Raw genomic sequence first — 23,697 nt, 5'->3', positions numbered from 1 at the left:
TCTTCGCGAACGAGGCATATCTCGTCCCAGATGAGCTTTAAATCTGCAACCAATTCCTACCTAGCAAACCAGGCTTATCGTCCTTAACAACCACGAGAGGCAACTCTGCCTGTTGCTCCTTATACCTAACTGGTACCTGTACGCATCCTAACACTGGAATCTTCTCTCCAGAGTAACCACGTAGCTCGATTCGCTTTGCTTCCAAAGGAATTTGACTCAGCTTTTCCCGATACACAAATTCTGGAATCACGCTCACAGATGCTCCTGTGCCAACTTCCATGCTAACATGAACTCAATTCAACTGGACTTGCACAGACACATTCTTTGTCTTCTGGTTCACTAGCAAATTCTCTACCGTATCATAAACATTGGGACCCATTTCAATGAGGAAAATTGCTCTTTTCCTAGCTTGTTGCTTCATTCATACGTCTTGATTCCGCATCAGAAGCTTCTACTTCAGTAATGTTATTTGCCACAAAAAGCATCTCTAAACGTTCAATGTACGCACTGAACTTTTCCCGGCTTTGCTGGAACTCACCCAATCGTTCGATGTACCCGCTGGGCACCGCAATTTTGGATTTCTACCAGTCTCACAGAATTCAAACTTTGTGACCAGATTTTTAGCATTCCGTGACACCGAAAGTTATACCACAGTGCACCAAAGATCCTATAGCAAGCAAGATAGATCACTCGACGAAAAGGACGTAGTACGGTCATGGGCAGATTCATGGGTAATTTTAGGGCCCATTTCTGTAACCAGCTTCCGTCTCCGCACCAAAGATCCCATAGGATACTAGTACGGAGACGGAAGCCGGTTACAGAAACATCCTCGTAAAAATCAAAGTTATTTGGGAAAAATCTTCTCCTCATTTTCAGAATTATAGAAACATAGAAATTTGGTGCAGGAGTAGGCCATTTGGCCCTTCGAGCCTGCACCGCCATTTAATATGATCATGGCTGATCATCCAACTCAGTATCCCGTACCTGCCTTCTCTCCATACCCCCTGATCCCCTTAGCCACAAGGGCCACATCTAACTCCCTCTTAAATATAGCCAATGAACTGGCCTCAACTACCCTCTGTGGCAGAGAGTTCCAGAGAACCACTCTGGTGTGAAAAAAGTTTCACACAGATTATAATTTATTATCACAAACTGTTCCCCCGCAACGTTGATTACACTGCGAGTCTGGTCAGGTTACGGAAAAAGGCCCACGTTCCGCTTGCATTTAGGAGTGGTCTACCTTGCTTGCTATAGGATATTTGCAGTGCACTGCATCTTTGGTGCACTGTGGTTTATTCAATCATTTAGAATCCTCCAACCAAACTTCGGTCGGACGATCAATCGCTGCGACCAAAGGTACTAGAGGAATCACTCCTCCGAAATCCAATGGACTGACGTGTAGTACGTAACGGAACGTCACGGCCGCCATTTGTTTATGCAAACGCGACTTCCGGTATGCACTCCGCTCTATCATCTTTGGTGTAATCAGTGTTGTAGGGAACAGTGTTTGATATAACTCATCTATCACATCACATATTTTAGTTAATTTTATTGTAAATGTTTCCCACCCGTTCCCCCATTTCCCTCCCATCTTTAGGATCCTCTAGGAACTTTGGCTGCGACTGTTTGCCTATTTGACAACAAATCCCAGAATGTGCTTCGGCCAACTAACTACAGCGGCTGTTCCTCGGGTCGGGTCGGTGTCGTCCCGCCCCCCCTCCCCCTCCCCCTCCCCCGTCCCCCCCGCCCCTTCCTCCTCTGTGTTTCCCCCTCCTCCTCGAAGATCTTGCAGCTTGAGATATTTGTTGCTCCCGGGGCTGCAGGGTCGCGCGCGCACATTGTCCAGGTTGACAGTTGACAGTTGACATCCCCGATTGGAACGTGGACCCGGCGCTGGGCGGTGTCTCGCGCTCTGCTCTGCTCTGCAGCCATGTCGCGGCTCCTGGCTCTGACCGCGCTGCGCCGCTCCGTGCTGGGCACCAGCAACCCGGCCACTGCTCAGGCTCTCTCCGCCGCCAGAGCCCCGCAGCCCGGCGTCGCTCTCTCCATCCCCACCCCACGCAGCACCGCCGTTTCCCGTTGCTTCTCGGGCAAGACAGCGCGGGCCGGCGGTTTTCACAAGGGGCTCCTGGTGGGCGCCGCTGCACTGGTTGGAGTGACGGTAGCCGGCTTTGGCTTCAGACGTAACCAAGCTCTGATGGTTTCCAAGAGCCCGTCTGACCGAGAGCAGCAGCACGCGTTGGATGAAATATTACAGAAATGCAATCACTTCATGTCGGATCCGGTGACCGATATCAACAAACTGCTGGAAAATAAGGATGACATGAGGACTAAGATGGAATTGCTGATCATGGAAATCCAGGCTGATGTTTGCAAAGCCTTGGCTGAGGTCGAAGACAGTCAGGTATTCAAAGTAGACCGATGGCAACGCGAAGAAGGTATTTCCCAATACACGTCTACGTGCTGATATCCATGCATGTCGAGTACAGTTGAGGAAGTTGTTAGGGACACCAGTGTCAATGATGCTATCAGAGTATTGTGGATGAAGCATACAAACTTTGTCCTGGGGTTGACGAACCCTCACAGTGTTTTATCAAGAACCGATATTTTGAATAGTTTGGTTAATTTCAAGTCAAGAGTGTTTTATTGTCATATGTCCCAAATAGGACAATGAGATTATTGCAGCTCAACAGAATATGTAAACATAGTACAGAACGAGACAAAAAAAAAAGTTAAATGTGTTTCGTCCCGAAACGTTGCCTATTTCCTTCGCTCCATAGATGTGGCTGCACCCGCTGAGTTTCTCCAGCATTTTTGTGTACCTGCACACATACTCAATTCGACTTGGACTGTGGAAGAGGCAATCATCAGGTTACTTTATACAAAAGTATAGTCGGGTTACTGAACTACTCTTGAATTATTATTTTGCCGACTTTTGTTGGATGGTGCCACTAGTATAGGAACAGGAATATTTTACAGCGGCTATATTCAACCTTGATCTCTGGCATTTCGCGTGCAGTTTTGGTCTCCTTATCTGATGTGCATGTTGTGGGGAGAGTGCGACAAATATTTACTGGACATTCTTATGGGGTGGCGAGATTGAGTTATGTAGTCTGATTGTCACAGAAGTTTGTGAGAAAGTTCAGAGATCTCACAAAAACTATAAGATTTCAATGGTACTTGCCAGGTGTAGGGAGGATGTTTATGATGGATGGGGAACAGTAAGGTTCACATTGTCAGGATATGGGATATGTCATTTGGAATCCACAACAGGAGAAATTTGTTCAATTAATAGATGGTGGGCCCTGTGGAATTCTCCAATATATCTTCCTTCTTGAACCTTCATCCCTCTCCCATCCAAGTCGCACCAGGTTCCCGTTTTCACCTAGTAAACAGCTAACAACGGCCTGTTTCCTTTATCACCATGACTTTTTTGCATATCTCTCATTCATTTGTTCTATATCTCTTTATATCACTGTCTACATCTCGTTTCGCTCTTCCCTGACTAGTCTGAAGAAGGGTCTCAACCCGAAACGTCACCCATTCCTTCTCTCTAGAAATGCTGCCTATCCTGCTGAGTTACTCCAGCATTTTGTGTCTATCCCCCTTCTTGAATATATTTATGCTCGAATTAAAGTTGGTGAATGATCAAACATGATCATACTGATTTATGGGGCAGGATCAAATGTTCAAGTTCTGTTCCTATGCTTTATTGTTTAATGTAACTGGGGATTAACATTGGAATAAAAGAGTGGCGCAGGGCAGTCACGGTGGCGCAGCGGTAGAGTTGCAGTGCCAGAGACCCGGGTTCGATCCCGACTACGAGTGCTGTCTGTATGGAGTTTGTACGTTCTCCCCATAACCTGCGCCGGTTTTCTCTGAGATAAGCAGTTTCTTCCCATACTCCAAAGACGTACAGGTTTGTAAGTTAATTGGTTTGGTAAAAGTAAAAATTGTCCCTAGTGGGTGTAGGATAGTGTTAATGTGCGGGGATCATTGGTCGGCACGGACCCGGTGTGCCGAAGGGCCTGTTTCCGCTCTGTATATTTAAACTAGTACCAGAACAAGGTACGACTATTTGCATGACTACACACGACCATACAGGCTTCGCCCCGCGACATGTGGCCGGGCTGTCACCTGTATGGTCGTGAGTAGTCTCCTCAGTCGCCCAAAGAATCGTAGCGTCTTTCTGGCCGCCACAGGATTTTCAACATGTTGAAAATTTTCGCTGACCTGCAACGACCTATGACAGACACTGGCAATCGCCGAAAAAGTTGCGTAAGTGGGATAGGCCCATAAGGATGTTCATGTAACCGTCTCCTCACATTAGCTGTTTAATTGTTCATCATCATTCGTGAGTCCATGTAGCAGGACAGTAGAACTTCGTGGGTGAATTTATTAACTCCATCTGTTACAGCCAAGTTTTGTTGTTTAGTAACTCATTGCTGACAATAAATCTTCGAGCTGAGCAGCATTAATTTCCTTTTCTCTACCCTCTGGTTTAACCAGTCTGAAGAAGGGTTTCGGCCCGAAACGTTGCCTATTTCCTTCGCTCCATAGATGCTGCTGCACCCGCTGAGTTTCTCCAGCTTTTCTGTGTAACCTCTGGTTTAACCTGACTTGCTGAGTATTTCCAGCACTTTGCTGCCTCAATAAACATAATTTTGGTGCTATACGACAGAATGAAGGAACCCTATAACCATTTGTCCTGTCTGAATTTCACATTTTTAAGCTATGGGAAATTTGATATTGCACCTTGCAATATAGCATATCCTTTCAATATTGCACTTCTTACAATATGATGTATCCTTTCTAAGAATATAGTGCTCAAAACTCTCCACTATGTTCTAGACGTGGCCTGGTTTGGTGCTTGATATCATTGAAGCAAAATGTCCTCTCTATATTATAGTTCCCTCGTAATAAAGGCGAAGATCAGTTCTTAATCTCAATTATGGTGAAGCACAATTGTAGAAAGCGTTACCTGTACGTTGCTATCCACAACTTAAAGCAAACAAAAATGTGAATCTAATGATTAAGTGAATGCCCAATGCAAGTATTTTATGTAACATGACTATGGCGATAGAATTAATTTTCTTTCGAAGTATTACTTTGGGGCTTGTTTATAATTGCAGGTGGTGGTGGTATTAGCTGCGTGCTTCAAGATGGGAAAGTCTTCGAGAAAGCTGGTGTCAATGTTTCTGTGGTATTTGGAAATCTTTCCGAAGATGCTGCAAAACAGATGAGGAGCAGAGGAAAAACATTGAAGTCAAAAGATGGTAAAGGAGCAATCCTGGGATATGAAATTGTGATTGTACCTCAAAAGCTATTTGGGTAGCACAACAGTTTATTTGCTGCCTCTGCCTTTACTACTTCCATTCCTAATTCTCCAAATATACTCCTAGGTTCCTGACAGATGCCTTTTTGGATTTGGGACCCTTCAGACTGATGGCATAGGAAGTGGGAGGGTGAGGGTGTTGGAGAGGGGAGGAGGAAGGGGGGTGGGGGGCAAAAGCTGGAAAAGGGAGGTAGGGTTGGGGCTGTGCCTGATGTGATAGATGGATACTGGTGAGGAGAGGGAGCAGGTGGCAGATGAGTCGAGTAAGTGAGAATAGCTGGAGATAAAAATAAGACAAAAGCGTGTCGGATAAAGGAAGAAGAGGACTGAAATATAAAACCAGGGGAGGGATATGTGTGGAAAGGGACACTTTCTCTGCACATTAATGCAGTTTCATTTCCTGCAACCAATTCTGATGATTCTGACCTGAAACAAAAATGTCACATTTTTGACAGAAGCTGCCTGATTTATTCTGTTTGTGCATTTTGCTGTTGTCAAAAGTAGTTTTATGACACTTTTCAATTTTAGCAATGAGCTTATCAGATGATCACATTCACTTGTATTATCTGTAGAATACAACAACATGAATTTTGATTTGTAGCATCGACCTGCATGTGATCCCTTTTTACCAGATTTTGATTTTAGTTTAGATTAGAGATACAACCCTTCAGCCCACTGTGTCCACGCTGACCATCAACCACCCTTTCACGCCAGTTTTATGTTATCTCACTTTCTCATCAACACCCCTATTACACTAGGGGCAATTTACAGAGGTCAATTCACCTAGAAACCTACATATTTTGGGATGCACCTGGAGAACGTGCAAACTCTATACGTGCAGCATCCAATGTCAGGATCTGGCCCTCTGAGGCAGCAGGTCTACCAGCTGCACCACTGCTGTCCAAGGCCTATTTACAGTTATCCACTTTCAAACAATTTTAGTTGCCATTTGCGGTCACGGTGATGTCCTGTGTCTGAGTAGTGCACCTCTTGTTTGTTGAAGCTGGTTTGATTTGAGGAGGATCTGTAATAAAGGGAATTCTTTATGCTTAGAAGCTCTGGGTTTGGTTCAGGATATAAATGTGTAAAAGTAAACGTTTAATAAACCATGAATATAGCTTAGTCACCTTTTGTCATGTATTGCTTTGGTTTGCAGGGAAGTTGCCATTTTGTGCCATGGGAGTGAGTTCTGTGATCCATGCCAAGAATCCTCACATTCCAACCATTCATTTCAACTATCGATATTTTGAAATTGAAGAAGGAGATGGTAACTACTTTAAAATGTTCTATGTGTTTAATGGTAGATAGCTAATTTATTGCATTTGGAAAGGAAGGGCTGATTAGGAGTAGTCAGCATGGTCTGTGCATAAGTAATTGTATCTCACCAATATGATTGAGGTTTCTTAAGGGGCAATGTTAGAAGGCAATTAGACGGGTACGTGGATAGGTAGGATTTGGCGGGATACGGGCCAGGTGCAAGCAAATGGAACTAGCTTGGTTAAGCACCTTGGTTGGCATGGAGAAGTTGAGCTGAAGATCCTTCTTCTGTTCTGTATAGTTCTATTAATCAATGTGTGCAGTGATATTGTGTCTGATAATATTTCACCTTGGGTTACTTTTAGAAGGTGTAAGTATTTTTGTTACTGAAAGTTAAAAATACTAAAGACTGAATGTTGCATTGTTTAATAGAATTTTGTTGCACGAGTGTCAAAATAATTGATTGCTTTTCACTGGCCATCTGCTGTGAAATTGACAGACAATGTTCTTAAGAGTCAATGGTATCTGATTATCGGGGGGGGAGGTTACATGGAAACAACTTTTTTCCTGAAACTTGATTTCTGTTTGACAATTCCTAAAGTTGTTTTTGAGTAATTTTCTAGACATTGGTTAAAATTGCCATGGTAGAAATTGCTCCCTAATTTATTAATCACGTTATATCTAATTTATGTTATCAAGACACACATTATAGCAGAGAAAGACTGTTGATGCCACATTAACCTGGTGTTTGTGATCAATCTTTAATATTCGCTTGTTACGGCATGTAGAGACTCTTCAGTTTTCACTCGTGGGGTATGAAGTGCTATTTAAAAAAACAATTACTCTTATTCTATAAATTGAATGTTCCTGTAAGTGCAAAGTAAATGTTGCTGTTAGGCTACCCATTAAGTTTGCTAATTTTTGTCTGCAAGGTCAAAAGACATGGTGGTTTGGTGGTGGGACAGATCTGACGCCTACGTACCTAAATAAAGATGATGCAGTTCATTTTCACAAAACTCTCAAGGAGGCCTGTGATAAACATGATCGAAGTTATTATCCAGCTTTTAAAAAATGGTGAGTAAAATGGATAATTTGACATATTTACTGCAAAATTGCCACAAATGCTTGAGCAAAGTTGTTGTACGCTTGTTTTAATGATTACCCAACCGGAGCTTCAGCTGCATGCAATACTGGGTGGGCAATACTTGCTTGTTTGGGAGAATCCTCATTGTATGTTAATATTTGCCTGCATTGAATAAAAGCAAACAGGAGGTGGAGGGAAATGGAATTCACAGATAACAGAAGGGGAAAAACTAATGCTGATGCAAAGCAAGAATTTCATTGTCCTATCAGGGACACATGACAATAAACTCACTTGAACACTAACCACCACACACACACACTAACTATCTTCCTGCCCCCCCCCCACACACACACACACACACACACACACACACACACACACACACACACACACACACACACACACACACACACACACACACACACACACACACACACACACACACACACACACATCACGCCCATTGATATCATATTAATATTATGAATTCACTCCTTTTACCCCATACCCACCCTATCCACTGATGCATAGCCTCCAACTCGCAGGTGCATCTAGAGAGGGGGGGGGGGGGGGGGGTTAAAAGAGAGGGGGCAGGAACAGAGAGAGGGGCAGAGACAGAGAGGGAAAGAGAGGAGGGGAATGGAGGAGGAGAAGCAGGGAGGGTAGGAGAGAGAGAGGATGGAGAAAGCGGAGGGGGGAGAGAGGAGAGGAGGGGGGCTGGCAGCTCGTGGGGGGGGGTGGCAGCTCGTGGGGGGGGCAGCTCGTTGGGGGAGGAGTCAGCAGCTTGCGGGGGGGGCGTCACTCGGGGGGGCACATGCAGTACGCAGAGCCATTGTGGCGTCATCAGCCAAAGCCGCTGGGTTTCTATTTTCAAAGACATTTCAGATATGTGAACATTTTCATAAATGACTCGAGAAATAAAGCGTTAATTTTTCAGACAAAACAATTTTGGACTCCACGGGATAAAACTCTACAGGAATATGTAAAAAATTTCCCGTATGCGCGTTGTTTTTCCGAGTAGATGTGATCTCACTCACACACACAAACAACACTGGGAACATGCTGCCAGAGGTCAGATACAATAGCGGCGTTTACGAGGCTTGTACATTTGTATATAGATAAGTAGGGAATAAGGGACATGGTTCAGGTGCAGGCAAGTGAAATTAGTTTAGCTTGGCATCATGTTCGGCACAGACATTGTGGACTGAATGGCCTGTTCCTGTGCAGTGCTTTTCTGCACTAGACTGCCATAATTCACAAATTATTACAACAAAGCATCGTTCTTCACACCATTTGGGACCTTTTGAGAGGTGCAAAAAGTTCTGTAACTAGTTGTCAGGTTATCTTAAATGTTAATGAGATGGTTGTAGATTAGTTAGGATGTCTCACTGTTAGCATTTAATATACAGTAAAATAGACAAGCTCTAATTTATTTTCTAGTACATTTTCCACGTAAATAGAACCTTCTGTTCTATGTGTTGCGATACCGAGTTTCGCTGTGATATAATGCAGCGAGTGGAGAAATGGGACAATATGGTTTGGATCAACTTAAATTCACTGCTTAACAGCACATTTGCACATTGAAAGTTTGCTCTCTTTGCCTGAATATGCCTGATGTTTAAAGCTACGTGTGCAGACCACTGGGGAGATTTAGAGTAACCTTCATGTCGCAAGTACTGCGACCTATTCACATTGATAAGAGTCATAACAGATAAATGACCAAACATATTTGTAAGATTACGCATGAATTTTGTTCTTGAAGGCAGATCACAGTGACTTTGGACGAGGATGCCATAATCAGGGGCAAACAAAAGGTCATGAATGTCAGTGCTTATCACTTACTTAGCAGTTAGTAGTGGGTGGGTCACTGTTTAAAGTTGATGCTTCACTCAAGATTAATTGTACAAAGCTCGCTGTATGCTCCGCTGTGCATCCAATTGTTTGCTTCAAAGACTGAATTTGATGTTCAACCGCATGGAAGATGTTAGCAGTTTCATAATGTCTTTGACCTACCATTTTCTAGCATCCTTGCTAGCCAATGTATGGATTGGTAGTAATAATACCCGGGTGATGGTATAAGTTTTTGCTTAAACATTTAATGTCTGAGAGTCTGACCATGAGAATGCATCCTTTAGACTTTAGAGAACTTAGAGATACAGTGCAGAAACAGGCTGTTCAGCCCGCTGAGTCCACGCCAACCGGCGATCATCCTGTACACCAGCACTATCTCACACACTAGGGACAATTTTACCGAAGCCAATAATCCTACAAACCTGCTTGTCTTTGGGATGTGGGAAGAAACCGGAGAAAACCCGCGTGGTAATTTTCAAGGTATAAGAAGTAGAGTGTTTGAAATACCTGTCTGGTTAACCAGAGTGGTAATACTTGGCATCCAAGCACCTATACAAGATAGTGCTGCTGGAGGCTTTCATTATATTTTTACAGTTTGAGGTTTTTGTTTTTTACAAAAGTGATCGCCACTGAGTTGTACTGCAAGGAATCTTTCTCTCCCTGCACTACTCTACTATTAATCACTCTAGCAGCTGCAATGGTCACACTGTCCATGTAATTTGGCATTGGGGACTAATTATCAATTGGTCTTAATTCTTATAATGAATGTAGCATCCCAGCATGGAGTAATTTTATAGACTTAGAACTCCACAGAGAGATCCAAAAGGATGGTTTATGCTTAATCATTCATTGCCGTAGGTAATAATTTCAAACTCTTGCCACATGGAAGTTATTTATGGTTTTTCTTTGCACTTGTAATAAAAGTGAATGCATCCTTCTCAAGTTTATAATCTTTGCCAGCTCTAACCTTCAAATTAATGTTCCTCCAATTCTGGCCCTAAAGTACAAATTACATTCGTAATCATGTCAATGTGTACATTAGTATGTGCACCACCATAGTCAAAACATGGTTATTAAACAAGTGGGAGAAGAAGGAATTGGGAATGTTTATTAATATGTAACTGCCACCTTCCCACTTTTCCACATGAAGGTGCGACAATTATTTTGTCATTAAGCATCGTGGAGAGCGGAGAGGAGTGGGCGGTATATTCTTTGATGACTTGGATACACCCTCCGCGGAAGAGCTCTTCAAATTTGTGCGCAGCTGTGCCCAGGCAGTGGTTCCATGCTATGTTCCCATTGTGAAGAAGCACGTCCATGACTCTTTTACACCAGAGCAAAAAGCATGGCAGCAGCTCCGAAGAGGCAGGTAGGTTGAGTGAAATCCTTGATGGAAAGTATCTTGTCGAACCTGATTATTTGATAAAACATCAAACAGTCTTGAGTGTCACAACTACAGAGAACTACCAAACTAAATAGCGCATCAGCAATAAAGGTTATTGGAAATGAGTTGTCTTCAGAACAATCTTCAATTCTTTGCCAGCAGTTGCTGTCATCTTTTTGCAAGGAACTTTTTCTCAGTAATAAGCTGATTCATGCCAATGGTCCAATATAATGACTCATTGAAGGGTTTTTAGTTAGGGGAAACATTTGCTTTTATTTTAACCACTAGAAGTTCAGAAGGCACATTTGTTAAATAGATGCAGATAAATCGCCATCCACAGTTCCATTGAATATAGTAGTAATCTGATATGTCAGCTCACGGAACATTCCCATCAGTCCCATTATTCTTAATTGGTGTAAACTATTCTGCATCACATGCCCATCATCTTTCTGTGATTTCAATTGTAGGAATTACATTGTTCAGTCCTGGTACATTGGCAAAGTAACACACTCTGGGTTTCTTCAGCCTTGATCCAACTGCCATTACCTTGTGCTGAGGGACAATTTACGGCAGAAAAGTAACCTACCGACATGTTTTTGTAATGTAGGAAGAAATCAGAAGATTGGGAGGCAATCCATGCAAACTAGGGCAATGACAAAATACAGCAAAAAAACTAAATTTAATGTTTGCCCACCTTGATGCGTGCTGCATCTGCCTGCTAACTCTCATTGATTTGATATAGGAACACCCAAGTCATTTGGAACATCAACTTTTCCCATTCTCTCACTACTTAGAAAATGCTAACATATTTTTACTTCTCTGTTTTGTGTACCTGAGTGAGTGATGCAGACTGTCTGACCATGATCTAATCTGTCGGTATTGCAGGTGTCACCTTATTTGACTATTAGTGTCTTCTCCACCAGAAGTGCAAAGCCCTCAGGATGAAGCATGAGGCACACTATTTGCAGTGTAGCTGAACTCAGTAAACTTGTCGCCTCCTTGACTGAAAATGTTGAAATGCTATTTCCCTGGCTGTGGACTCATTAACCAGAAATCACGGTGTCTGGTATTAGAAAAGTGAGAGACAATTTTAGGACTGAGATGAGGAGAAATTACTTCTTCACTTGATGGATGGGAAACCTTTTACAGTTCTCCAAGCTGGAGAATTTCAAAAGCTCATTCAATGAATTTGTTCAAAACAGCAATTAATAACATTTCTGGATTTGAAGAGAATTGAGGGATAATGGGAAAGTGCAGGGCTATCGTGCTAAGATAAGAGATCAGCTATGGCTGTGATGAATGGCAGAACAGGCTTGAAGGTCCAGATGGCCTACTCTACTCTTCTATATCTTGTGTTATGCGTAGGTTTTGTATCTGACCTGAAGCAGATTGGAAGCCTGCAGAAATATTTTTCCATTTCCAAGAAAATAATTTCAGTTTGTCCGAGCTTTCCATTTCTAGGTATTGATAATATCTGCTATCTCCCACAACTCAGGGAGTTGTCAAAGCATCGCTGGCCCTTCAAATAAACAGCAGCAGCCACCTACTTAAACCATAGAGGGAATTTGAAATGCATCAAATGTTAAAAGAAAAACAAGTTTCATTACATTTCTTATATGTAGTTAATACAAGAGTTCGCTCTTTTTTCAAGCAAAGTTTAGTTTATTTCTTCATGGGCTAGTATAAAACCAAATGAGTTGGACACTGAGATGACTAGGTCTAATTTGCACAAGTTATTATTACTAACCACCTTCACTGCCAGTATGCAAAATATTTGAACATTTTAAATTTGTTACGGTAAATTTAAAGGATTGCATGAGGTTGAAGGTGAAGATAGCTTTAGATGTGCACAAAAAGGTTCTAGATAGCTTTCCAGTGCTGATTCATTTGAGCCCTGCCTCATGGAGGACAAGGATGAGGAGGAAGAGTACGGATGCCAAGCAAAGGAAATTCTGTGGGAAAAATGATATAGTAACTAGCCCATTGTTTGATTCCAGAAAACTTTTGTAACATAGTTCCCTGAGTGGAACTATGCAAAATAGATCCAGTAGGTGGCATTGTATGTTTGGTCTTCATTTGGAGAGAACAATAATTTTGAACCAATGTCTTTAATGAAGAAAGAATAGTTGTATCCTCTTCCCACAGCCCTGAAGGCGCTTCGGAATGATAAAAATTGTTGCAAAATTATATGATATTCAAATGTTTTTTTAACTCTGGCATTTTTCTAGACTTTAGTCCATTACCTTGCAATCAAATTTAATGCAGAAAACTAACATAATCTTTGTAGAAACAATGAACCAATGCTGGTTTACAACAAAGGGCACAATTTGTTGGAATAACTCAGCGGGTCAGGCAACATCTCTGGAGAACATGGATAGGTGGCATTTCGGGTCAGAAACCCGAGGAAGTGTTACCTATCCATGTCTTCCTGAGATGCTGCCGCTGAGTTACTCGAGCACTTTGTGACACGATCTTAGTGTTCGGCTGTATTCTAATATTGCCAGAGTGTGCCTTGTTTTCCTAACTATTGTCATTTAAAAAAATCTCTTATCTCTTTTAGATATGTAGAGTTCAACCTAATTTATGACAGAGGAACAAAGTTTGGTCTTGCAACTCCAGGATCCAGGATAGAAAGCATCCTGATGTCTCTTCCCCTGACAGCTAGGTAAGGGCTCATTACAAATATTGACAGTCTCATCAGCTTTGCCCATTAACCATCTCGCATTAAACGCTGACATACTCTCATCATTTAGAAACACTGAGTTCATGGTGATGGATTGTGTATAGTTGCATTGGTGCTTGCTAATTAAAATGACACTTTAAAATTCTTGAAGCTTAATTATTTTGAATTGCACAAAACCTCTACCAACTGCATTAGTTTTACCCTGCTGTAGATTTCATACTCATTTTATCATGTTTACTTTTAATGCTTATAATCTGAGAATTCCCAAAATGTATATCATTAAATAGTTGAAATTTGTGCAAAAATTAACAAATCACTACCTTTTTTGGTAATACTTCTCATTTGTTCTTTATCTTTTCATTTACCCGTGCTCCCCAACTATGGTGAAGATACTAAAATAATTTATGTGACATTGAATTTATCCCATCCAAATTGGATTCCTGCAGTTATAATTTCCTTCATTTCACTGATAATTTTGAAATCTCACATTAACAGTGATTTTTCTCACAAGATAAAGTAGTGTTTTAGCAGATATGGGGTGTCAAAGCCGCTGGTACATGGATAGACACAAAGCTATGCCGATTTCATTAAAGGTCACCTGGTTATTTTGAAAAGTGGAGACAGACATCAAGTCTGCAGTTCATTCATATTCTATACTTGTTTTTTTTTGTCCTGCAGATGGGAATATATGCATAATCCTGCCAAAGGCACCAGGGAGGCGGAAATACTTGAGGTATTAAAAACCCCCAAAGACTGGGCCCGTTAATGTGAATCAACAAGACTGAATGTGAGCACTGAAGTCCAAACTTGTCCATCTTTTACTGCACTGTTTTGTAAAACCTAAACGCGTGTAACATAATTTTTAACACAATGGCTATTACCATTTTCCATCCTAAGAAAACGTGCTGCAATTTCTTGTGGAAAAATTGAATCCTTTTTAAACACTGTTCACGTACACTTTGTATATGTTGTCTTTTTAAATTCTAAACTCTCCATCTCAGCACTGAGGTGAATGGAAATAGAGGGAAAAAATTGTTTCAGTAGATACTGATGTCAAAATGTCAATGTCTTTGGGACACGAGCCATATCTCTAAGCAAAGTGTATATTTTGCCTTAATTTAAAATGTGCAGTCTTTTCAGATTTGCTGCATGTATTGTAAGTCTTGTGCATTTTTTTATATTAGTAGTTGAGTTTAGTATAATGGGAATAAATGAAAAAATTAATGCAATGGAAAAATGCATTTATCAAAGGATGTCTTGATATATTTATAATATTTTTCCAAAGTTGAACCTGTTTATACTTACAAACATTTAGAAAAATCAAAGTGCAACAATGATTGTTTCCAATATAGAGTAAAGATTCAGCTTCTTATACTTTGATTAATGAAAGGAGAAATTGTCATCATGGGGGGTGGGCTGGATACAATGAATAATTTGAAATAAGATTGTTTACAAATTTTTTTTTTCCCCCATGTGCCTATTTTTTAAATTTCAATGACTTTTCAGAACACTTTATTTCTTTCTGGTGTTGGGATTTTTAAGTAGTATATGCATTAAAATATTAATTGTTTCAATAAAAAGATAATATATGATAATTTGATATTTGTGCATTACTCACAAAATGTAATAAACAGTCACTATGATTTTCTACAGACTGTCTTTCATGATTTCATGGGCCTTGTAAAATAAATCTTTTAATCAGTTTCAAGACTTAAACTGTTGGCCACTGCATGTGCTCTAGGTCACTTGCTTTCTTATGGTTTGTCGTTATTTTTTTCTGCTGCTGATTATAGGTAATGAACATTTTATTCAGATTTTCCAAGGTATTTAATTTGAAGAAATCTGGTTTGTCATTTTTCATTATATAAGTAGATGGCTCCAACTTGGGTGAAAATTTATAAATCAGAATTAATGTCTTTATTTATTACAAATAATATTAAATGCAAATGTATTTTGCATTTTGGTTAATTCTATTCATGGATAACTTGAATTTAAAGAAAGGTTTGTTTTTATTTGTTCAAGCTGTAAATGTTAATAATGCTTGCATTTATTATCCATTCCTACTTGTCCAAGGTCTATGTTAAAAGTCAACCACGTGGATGTGTCTGGAGAAAGAGACAAAATGCTGGAGTAACCCAGCGGGTCAGGCAGCATCTCTGCAGAAAGGAAAAGATGATGTGTGGATCCAGACCCTTCACCAGATCTGAGTCTGATGAAAGCTCTTGACTCGAAACATCACCTATTCCTTTTCTCCAGAGATGCTGCCCGACCTGCTGAGTTACTCCAGCATTTTGTCTTTCTTCGGTGTAAACCAGCATCTGCAGTCCTTTCTTACACCCAATGTGTCTGGAGTTGAGGTAAGGATATATTGTCCTTGCTAGTCCCATCAAGTCCCCTAGAGTTCCTAACAAGTGGAGATATCTTCCCTCTATCCATCCCCCCCCCCCCCCCCCCCCCCCCCCCCCCCCCCGCCCCGCCCCGACCCGACCCGACCTGTCGGTTTTCATTATATCTTTGGGATTAACAATCAAGTTGAAAATATGGTGAATAAAATCTTACTTTGCCTTATCTCTCCCAGCACAAGCCTTCTTGAGTCCATGTATCGTGCAGGGAACTGCTAAGTAGATTTATCTGTGTGAGCACAAGGCTGTTCTTTATGTAAACAAAAATATTCTCAGAGACTTAAGAGTGTTACCCTGAAATTCACAGCAGGCTTCCCATCATGAGAGTAGAAATAAAGAACTGCAGATGCTGGTTAATACACAAAAGGACACAGAATGCTGGAGTAACCAGGCAGTTCTGGAGAACATGGATAGGTGACATATCAAGCTGTCTTGTGGTCCTTACCTAAAACATCACGTCTCCATATTGTCTAGAGATGATGCCTGACCTGCCTGGTTATCCAGCACATTGTGTCCTTTCCAGCCCTGAGAAATGTCTTCAGGTTGTCCAGCTGGATACCTGTTTCCTTTTGGAAACAAACAACTGAGAGGATTAAAATGAGACCCAACGTTTAAAATTTGCCAGGTTTGCAGCTTACTCCATGATTTATTATCACATGAACTGAAGTACAGTGAGAAGCTTTTTTGTTATGTGCTATCCAGTCAGCAGAAAGGCTATACAGGGTACATGGTACATGGTTACAATCAAGCAGTCCACAGTTCAGGTAACGGGAATAATGTTCAGTGCAAGATAAAGTCCAGTAAAGCCCGATTAAAGATAGTCCGAGGGTCCCCAATGAGGTATGTGGTAGGTCAGGACCGCTGTCTAATTGGTTATGGGATGGTTCAGTTGCCCGATAACAGCTTGGAAGAAACTGTCCCTGAATCTGGAGGTATGAATTTTCAGACGTCTGTACCTCTTGTCTGGTTGTTGCATTGATCTCAACAACTGCCTGCTCTCCCCAACCTAAACTCAGAAATAAAATAAGCCCAAATGAATTGTTCACAGACTGCTACCCTTTGCTATTATTTTTTAAGATGTGGTATTGAGAAGAGATGTTTAGCAGACATTTGTGTAGCATATTTTACTCATTATGCAACTGCAAATGTATTTATTGGATTATTCTCTGGATATTTACTTTGAGCACAAATTACTGGCAGAAAGTGAGCATTGCACTTTATATAAAAACAAAGTACAATCACTATCAAAAAGTTGATTGCATTTCTAAATTTGACGTGATGAATTTTTGATACGGAAACTCGAATAAGCAAACGTGATGTTTTCTTGGTGCCTGTTACTTTTTTTTTTCCTGAGGTTATATTTAAAAGTTGCAATGTGTAACTGAGGAGCAATACTAATTCTAGTATGAATACCATGAGCAATCCTTTTAATCAGTGATTGTCAAGGCGTAAAATAAATAATAATCCATTAGAAATGGGGAACGTCCATTGCCTATCACCAGTTAAAAGTGAGTGCAATTGTAATGTCTTGAACTCGGTGCCTTCTATATTTTGTAGTATGATACATCATTCACACTGGTGGGGGACAGGAAGGTTAGGTAGTTTTACAGACGCTTGTGGTTTTATCACAAAGAGCATTGACCAATTTGCATTCCCATCAAAACAAATACTTTTTTGCAGAAATAAAGTGCAATGCTGCTGCAAGCAAGATTTTCATTGTATCTACTGCACCATCTTTGTGCATAAACTCAACTTGAGAAAGGTGACAACAAATGATGATTGACGATTTCCACTGTGTACATCAAATTAAAATGAATTTCTCCCACATGCTAGAGCATGCCAATCAATTCCATTCTACAGGAATTTAATTATTGGAGGGGGTGTATATATGTTAGCTCCACCTGGCCTCATTGATGGAGGTGTAAGATTCTGTACCAATGTCTAAAATAACAGAGGAGTTTTACCTGCATTACACTGGAAATGTTAATGTTAAGTCAATGCCATTAAATCAGATTATCTGCTCATTGGTATATTACATAGAAAATAGGCCATTCAATATGATCATGGCTGATCATCCAAAATCAGTACCCTGTTCCTGCTTTACTCCCCATATCTCTTGATTCCACTAGCCCTAAAAGCTCTATCTTGAATACATCCAGTGAATTGGCCTCCGCTCTTTCTGTGGCAGAGAATTCCACAGATTCACAACTCTCTGGGTGAAAACGGTTTTCCTCATCTCAGTCCTAAATGGCCTACTCCTTATTCTTAAACTGTGATTCCTGGTTCTGGACTCTCCCAACATCAGGAACATTTTTCCTGCATCTAGCCTGTCCAATCCATTAAGAATTTTATGTTTCTATAAGATATCCTCTCATCCTTCTAAATTCCAGTGAATAAAAGCCGAGTCAATCCATTCTTTCATCTATTACGTATTACAGAATATCCCTCTTTCCATGCTGCTTTTAATTAGTTAAGGACATTTAGAGGTTATGAAAACAGTTGCATTAATGCACACCTCTTTATTTTGAGATCTTTACTACCCTACCTTTCAAATTTGTCTTTTGGATTTGCTCTGATGATAGTGTAGGTGATAAAATTTATTTGAACAAGCAAGGAGACACCAGAGAATTTATAACAAATTTTTGAGTATTATTAAGAAGTATAACGGTACCATCAGGCTTTACAGTATTGCGACAATTAAGTGCATGCAAATAGTTATTCATATGCAATGATCTAGAAAACATTAAAAGTACAAGTTTAGTTCACAGATTAAAGTACTGGAAATGGTGCAGAAAGTAAGCCTTAAGGCTATGGAGAGAGGAGAGGCCCATATGGGGAGAAACTATTTGAAGTATTTTTAAAATGATGCCAAGACTAGAGGAAACACTGAAGCGATTTACCAACATCAAGAGTCGTGAATGTTTAATTGTCTTGTGTAGACAATGGAACAATGAAACACAAGATTAAAAAATACAATAAATCGGCATGCAGCGGTAAAGTTGCTGCCTTACAGCGCCAGAGACCTGGGTTAGTTCCTGACTACGGGTGATGTCTGTACGGAATTTGTACGTTTTCCCTGGGACCTGCGTGGGTTTTCTCCGGCTGCTCCGTTTTTTTCCCACACTTCAAAGACGTACTGGTTTGTAGGCTTATTGGCTGTAAATTGTCCCTAGTGTGTGTAGGATTGTGTTAGTGTGTGGGGATCGCTGGTCGGCATGGACACGGCAGGCTGAAGGGCCTGAAGAGTCTGGGGATATGGGGAGAAGGCAGGAACGGGGTACTGATTGGGGATGATCAGCCATGATCTCATTGAATGGCGGTGCTGGCTCGAAGGGCCAAATGGCCTACTCCTGCACCTAATGTCTATTGTCTAACTCAGAAGATGTGTCTCGACCCGAAACATCATCCATTCCTTCTCTCCAGAGTTGCTACATAACTTTCCCCTTCTATTTTTCCCTTTGCGTTAAAAATTACACAGTAAAAATTACAGTGTCCTTGTACACCAGTCACTGAAAGTTGGCGTGCAGATACAGCAGTCAGTGAAGAAAGCTAATGGAATGTTGGCCTTCATAACAAGAAGATGTCAGTATAGGAGTAAAGAGGTTGTTCTGCAGTTGTATGGGGCTCTGGTAAGACCACATCTGGAGTATTGTGTACAGTTTTGGTCTCCTAATTTGAGGAAGAACGTCCTTGTGATTGAGGCAGTGCAGCGTAGGTTCACGAGATTAATCCCTGGGATGGCAGGACTGTCATATGAGGAAAGATTGAAAAGACTGGGCTGGTATTCACTGGAGTTTAGAAGGATGAGGGGGCATCTTATAGAAACATATACAATTATAAAAGGACTGGACAAGCTAGATGCAGGAAAAATGGTCCCAATGTTGGGCGAGTCCAGAACCAGGGGCCACAGTCTTAGAATAAAGGGGAGGCCATTTAGTACTGAGATGAGAAAAACCTTTTTCACCCAGACAGTTGTGAATTTGTGAAATTCCCTGCCACAGAGGGCAATGGAGGCCAAATCACTGGATGGATTTAAGAGAGAGTTAGATAGAGCTCTAGGGGCTAGTGGAATCAAGTGATATGGGGAGAAGGCAGGCACGGGTTAGTGATTTGGGACAATCAGCAATGAATGGCGGTGCTGGCTCAAAGGACTAGTCACGGCCTCATTATTGTCGCCGTGAATTAGCGTCGGCTAGAATGAAGCCACCATGGAGAATAGCGAGAATTCTCGAGCCGTGGGTGGGTCGCCAGGAAGTCCTAGTGGGTTGTCAGGAGGTCGAAGGTTCTCGGAGATTCTCGTAGGTTGTAGCCAGTGCTAACCGGTGAATTCCATTGGCTCATTGGGGAAAAAAAACGGTAAAGCAGTAGTTATCAGAACCGAGGATAACTGACCGGTAACGTTAAATGTTCGCCGAGATTCACAGCCGTGTATCTCTGGCTTCTTAAAAGTTGTTTCCACTCCTTCTTCCCCCCCCCCCCCTTCTTTTAGACTTACCGTACACTGTGCTTTAGCCGTCATTTTACAGCGCCAACCTTCCGGTTTATCGCGGTGTGTGTCTGTATCACCTTGGCTTTGCTCTGTGGGAATTTTTTAGACAGCGCAAGCGGGGGGGGGGGGGGGGGGGGGGGGGGGGGGAAGCGCTGCCCAAACAAATCACACGGGCTGGTGAAGGAAACAATGTGTTTGTGTGTTCCACTCTGTAGGGGCTTTGCGTTTCCCTTTATTTCACTTCGTGGTCCAACTGCCCGAGTTATTCTCTCCCTTGTCGGAGGGTCAAACGGCCACCACTCCACTCGAGCGGTTTCCAAGAGAGAGAATACAACAAAAGGGATTCCCCTAGGTTCTAGAGCCGTCCAGCAGAGCAGAAAAAGAGAGGGAGTTCTGGCTTGACTCCTGTTTTTATACCTGAGCTTCCTTTGAAACCCCCCAGGTGGTCCTCTGGATGAAAAGGGTTCTTTTGATGATTCCCAATTTCGATCTGGCATGAACAATAGGCTTCCGATGATAAGGGGTTTGCTGATGTCATGATCCCTCAGCCTGATCGTTATCCCATCGCCTGGATGGGCTCCTATTGTCTCGATGGATGGGTCATCCAAGATGGTGATTGAGCTTGGGCTGGCCTGTTTACCACCGTCTGCTGAGGCTTGGTTCCTTCCTTTGTGTATCCAAGATAATCTCGTTATCTCCGTCTCAGCCTTTCCTGTCCACATCATTTGCATATTTGTGTGATGCCCAAGTCCACAGGCCAGACAGGTTTGTGGATTGGGGTTTTTTCGTTGCAGCCAGCAAATCTGTCTTTTTAAAATATCCATGTCCTTATCCGAGTTCTTCCATAATTTTGGAGGATTTGCCCCAATAGCTTACAACTCTGACAGTCGCCGTTCCAGTTCCTGATTTTTCAGGCGACTGCCGGTGACTTGAAAATTGCCTAAGTGGGACAGGCCCATAACTGTACCTATAGTCAATAGTCAATAGTCTATTTATTTGTCATTTGGACCCCTGGAGGTCCAAATGAAATGCCGTTTCTGCAGCCATACATTACACACAAATAGACCCCAGACACAACACAATTACATTTTACATAAACATCCCATCACATAGCTGTGATGGAAGGCCAAAAAAACTTCTCTCTCCACTGCACTCTTCCCCCCCCCCCCCCGGATGTCAGAGTCAAAGTCAAAGCCCCCGGCTGGCGATGGCGATTGTCCCGCGGCCATTGAAGCCACGCCGGGTGGTGCGAGGTCGCACACCGGGTCTTGGTGTTGGAGCCCCCGGTGTGCGCTCGCAGAGTCCCGCGGCCGTTCCAGCCGCGCGGGGCAGTGATGTCAGGCCCCGCTCCAGGAGCTCTTCAACCCCGCAACTCGGGCGGGAGAAGTCACCGTTGCAGGAGCCCCGAAAAGCGGTCTCTCTCCAGGGATCCGCGGGCTCCCGGTGCCGCCGTCCGCAGACCCGCAGCAGCAGCCTCCCAATCTCCGGAGGTCGGGCAGCGGCAGCAGCAGCAGCAGCGCTCCTCCACCGCTCCACCCGCTCCGGTCTCGGCCAGCTCCGCGACGGTGGGGTGAGTCGGCACCAGAGTCCCCGGCTTCTTCCTGTTGGAGGCCGCTCCTCGTTGGGGCCTCAACGACAACCGAGACCCGACGAGAAAAGGTCGGGTCTCCAGTGCAGGGAGAGATTCAAAAGTTTCTCCCACCCCACCCCCCCGCCCCCCACACACACACACACACACCCCAACATAAAATAACAAAAACTACATTAAAACACAGACAAAAAATAATAAAAACGCGGACAGGCTGCAGAGGCCGCTGCTGACCAGAGTCGCGCCGCCTACAGGCGACCTATCACCTGCACATAAAACATTGGGTGGTGCTTGTTCGAGACCAATGTCATCACTTTACTTTGGGCCTTCAGGCCCACCAACTCCATGACGACCAGCAATTACCCTGTGCACTAGCATTATTCTACACATTAAGCACAATTTACAATTTGCAGAAGCCAATTAACCTACAAACCTGTACGCCTTTGGACTGTGGATGGAAACCGGAGCATCTAGAGAAAACTCACGCAGTTACAGGGAGAAGGTCCAACCTCCATACAGACAGAACCATTGGTCAGGATTGAACCTGTGTCTGTGGCGCTGTAAGGCAGCAACTCTACCACTGCGCCACTATGCCGCACAGTGCATCAGAAGTATATTTTGATGAGTGTTTGAACATATGCACAAACAGTGCATGCAGAGTAGGAGCATGGAGATCAATATCAGCCATTCCTCCCACAAAGCTTTCAGTAAGCCATCTGGGAAAATCAGTAAATGTGCACGAGTCAAAGTATTTCCCCGTAGGGGAGAAGCAAATCAATCAGCACACAGGTCTCTGGAAACCAGTTATGCAGCAAAGAACTAGGGAACAGGTTGCAAACTCAGCTTCCGACGAAGGAAAATAAGACAAATAGGACACAACACTGCAGGAGAGGAATACAAAGCACAAAAAATGAAGAAAGGAATTGAAAAAGATTTGAAGATGTAAAGAAAGGCAAATGTTTTATTGATTGATAGAATTGATTGATAGAATTTATTGCCACACAACCAGGGTCGGTGGAATTTTGGGTTGTCAGCAGCGGTCCAATAATAAAGAACACACAACCACAATAAAAATATAACACAAACATCCACCACAGCATTCACCACTGTGGTGGAAGGCGCAGAACTTGGCCAGACCTCCTCCATTTTCCCCCGTGGTCGGGACCTCCACCCTCCCGCAGCCGTTGCTGTGGGCGTCCAGATGGTAAGGGACAAAGTCAAAGGCAAGGTAAGCCCAGGATCGGCTCTTCCCCACCGGAGACCGCGGCTTCAGGCTGGTGTAGGCCGGCGGTCGAAGATTTAAGGTTCCCGCCGTGCCGCAGCCAGAAGCACCGCAGACCGCAGGGCCGGTGGTCGAAGCTCCCCTCCAGGGGTGATGGTAAGTCCATGCCGGACCCACGGTAGAAGTTGGCCGCGGGCCGGCAGTGATGGCTTCTTCTTCCCCCGGGTCCCCCACGAGGGATCCCGGGCTGTGGACGCCGCGCCAGCTGGAACTGTGCAGACCGCGGCTTCGGGCTGCCGGCTGCCCCGGGCCAGCGAAACGGAGCGCTCCCCTCCAGCGAGCCCCAGCGAGGGCTCACCCGCTCCACGCCGAGAGTGCACGCTGCGCCCGCCGCTGAAGCCC

General features: G+C 43.0%; 1 protein-coding gene across 1 annotated transcript; it reads left to right on the top strand.

The window, feature by feature from the left end:
* The first annotated feature begins 1,767 nt into the window (after window positions 1-1,767).
* cpox (coproporphyrinogen oxidase) lies at window positions 1,768-15,235 on the top strand. Its single transcript, XM_055645062.1, has 7 exons — window positions 1,768-2,438; window positions 5,133-5,276; window positions 6,492-6,602; window positions 7,525-7,666; window positions 10,678-10,896; window positions 13,472-13,576; window positions 14,273-15,235. Exons 1-7 carry the CDS (start codon window positions 1,931-1,933, stop codon window positions 14,358-14,360), a joined length of 1,317 nt encoding a protein of 438 aa, XP_055501037.1. The 5' UTR covers window positions 1,768-1,930; the 3' UTR covers window positions 14,361-15,235.
* The last annotated feature ends 8,462 nt before the right edge of the window (window positions 15,236-23,697 follow it).

This window comes from Leucoraja erinacea, chromosome 13, assembly GCF_028641065.1.
Source record: "Leucoraja erinacea ecotype New England chromosome 13, Leri_hhj_1, whole genome shotgun sequence".
Classification (NCBI taxonomy): Eukaryota; Metazoa; Chordata; class Chondrichthyes; order Rajiformes; family Rajidae; genus Leucoraja; species Leucoraja erinaceus.
The sequence above is the reverse complement of the archived record's forward strand: the minus strand, read 5'-3'. Positions and strand labels throughout refer to the sequence as shown.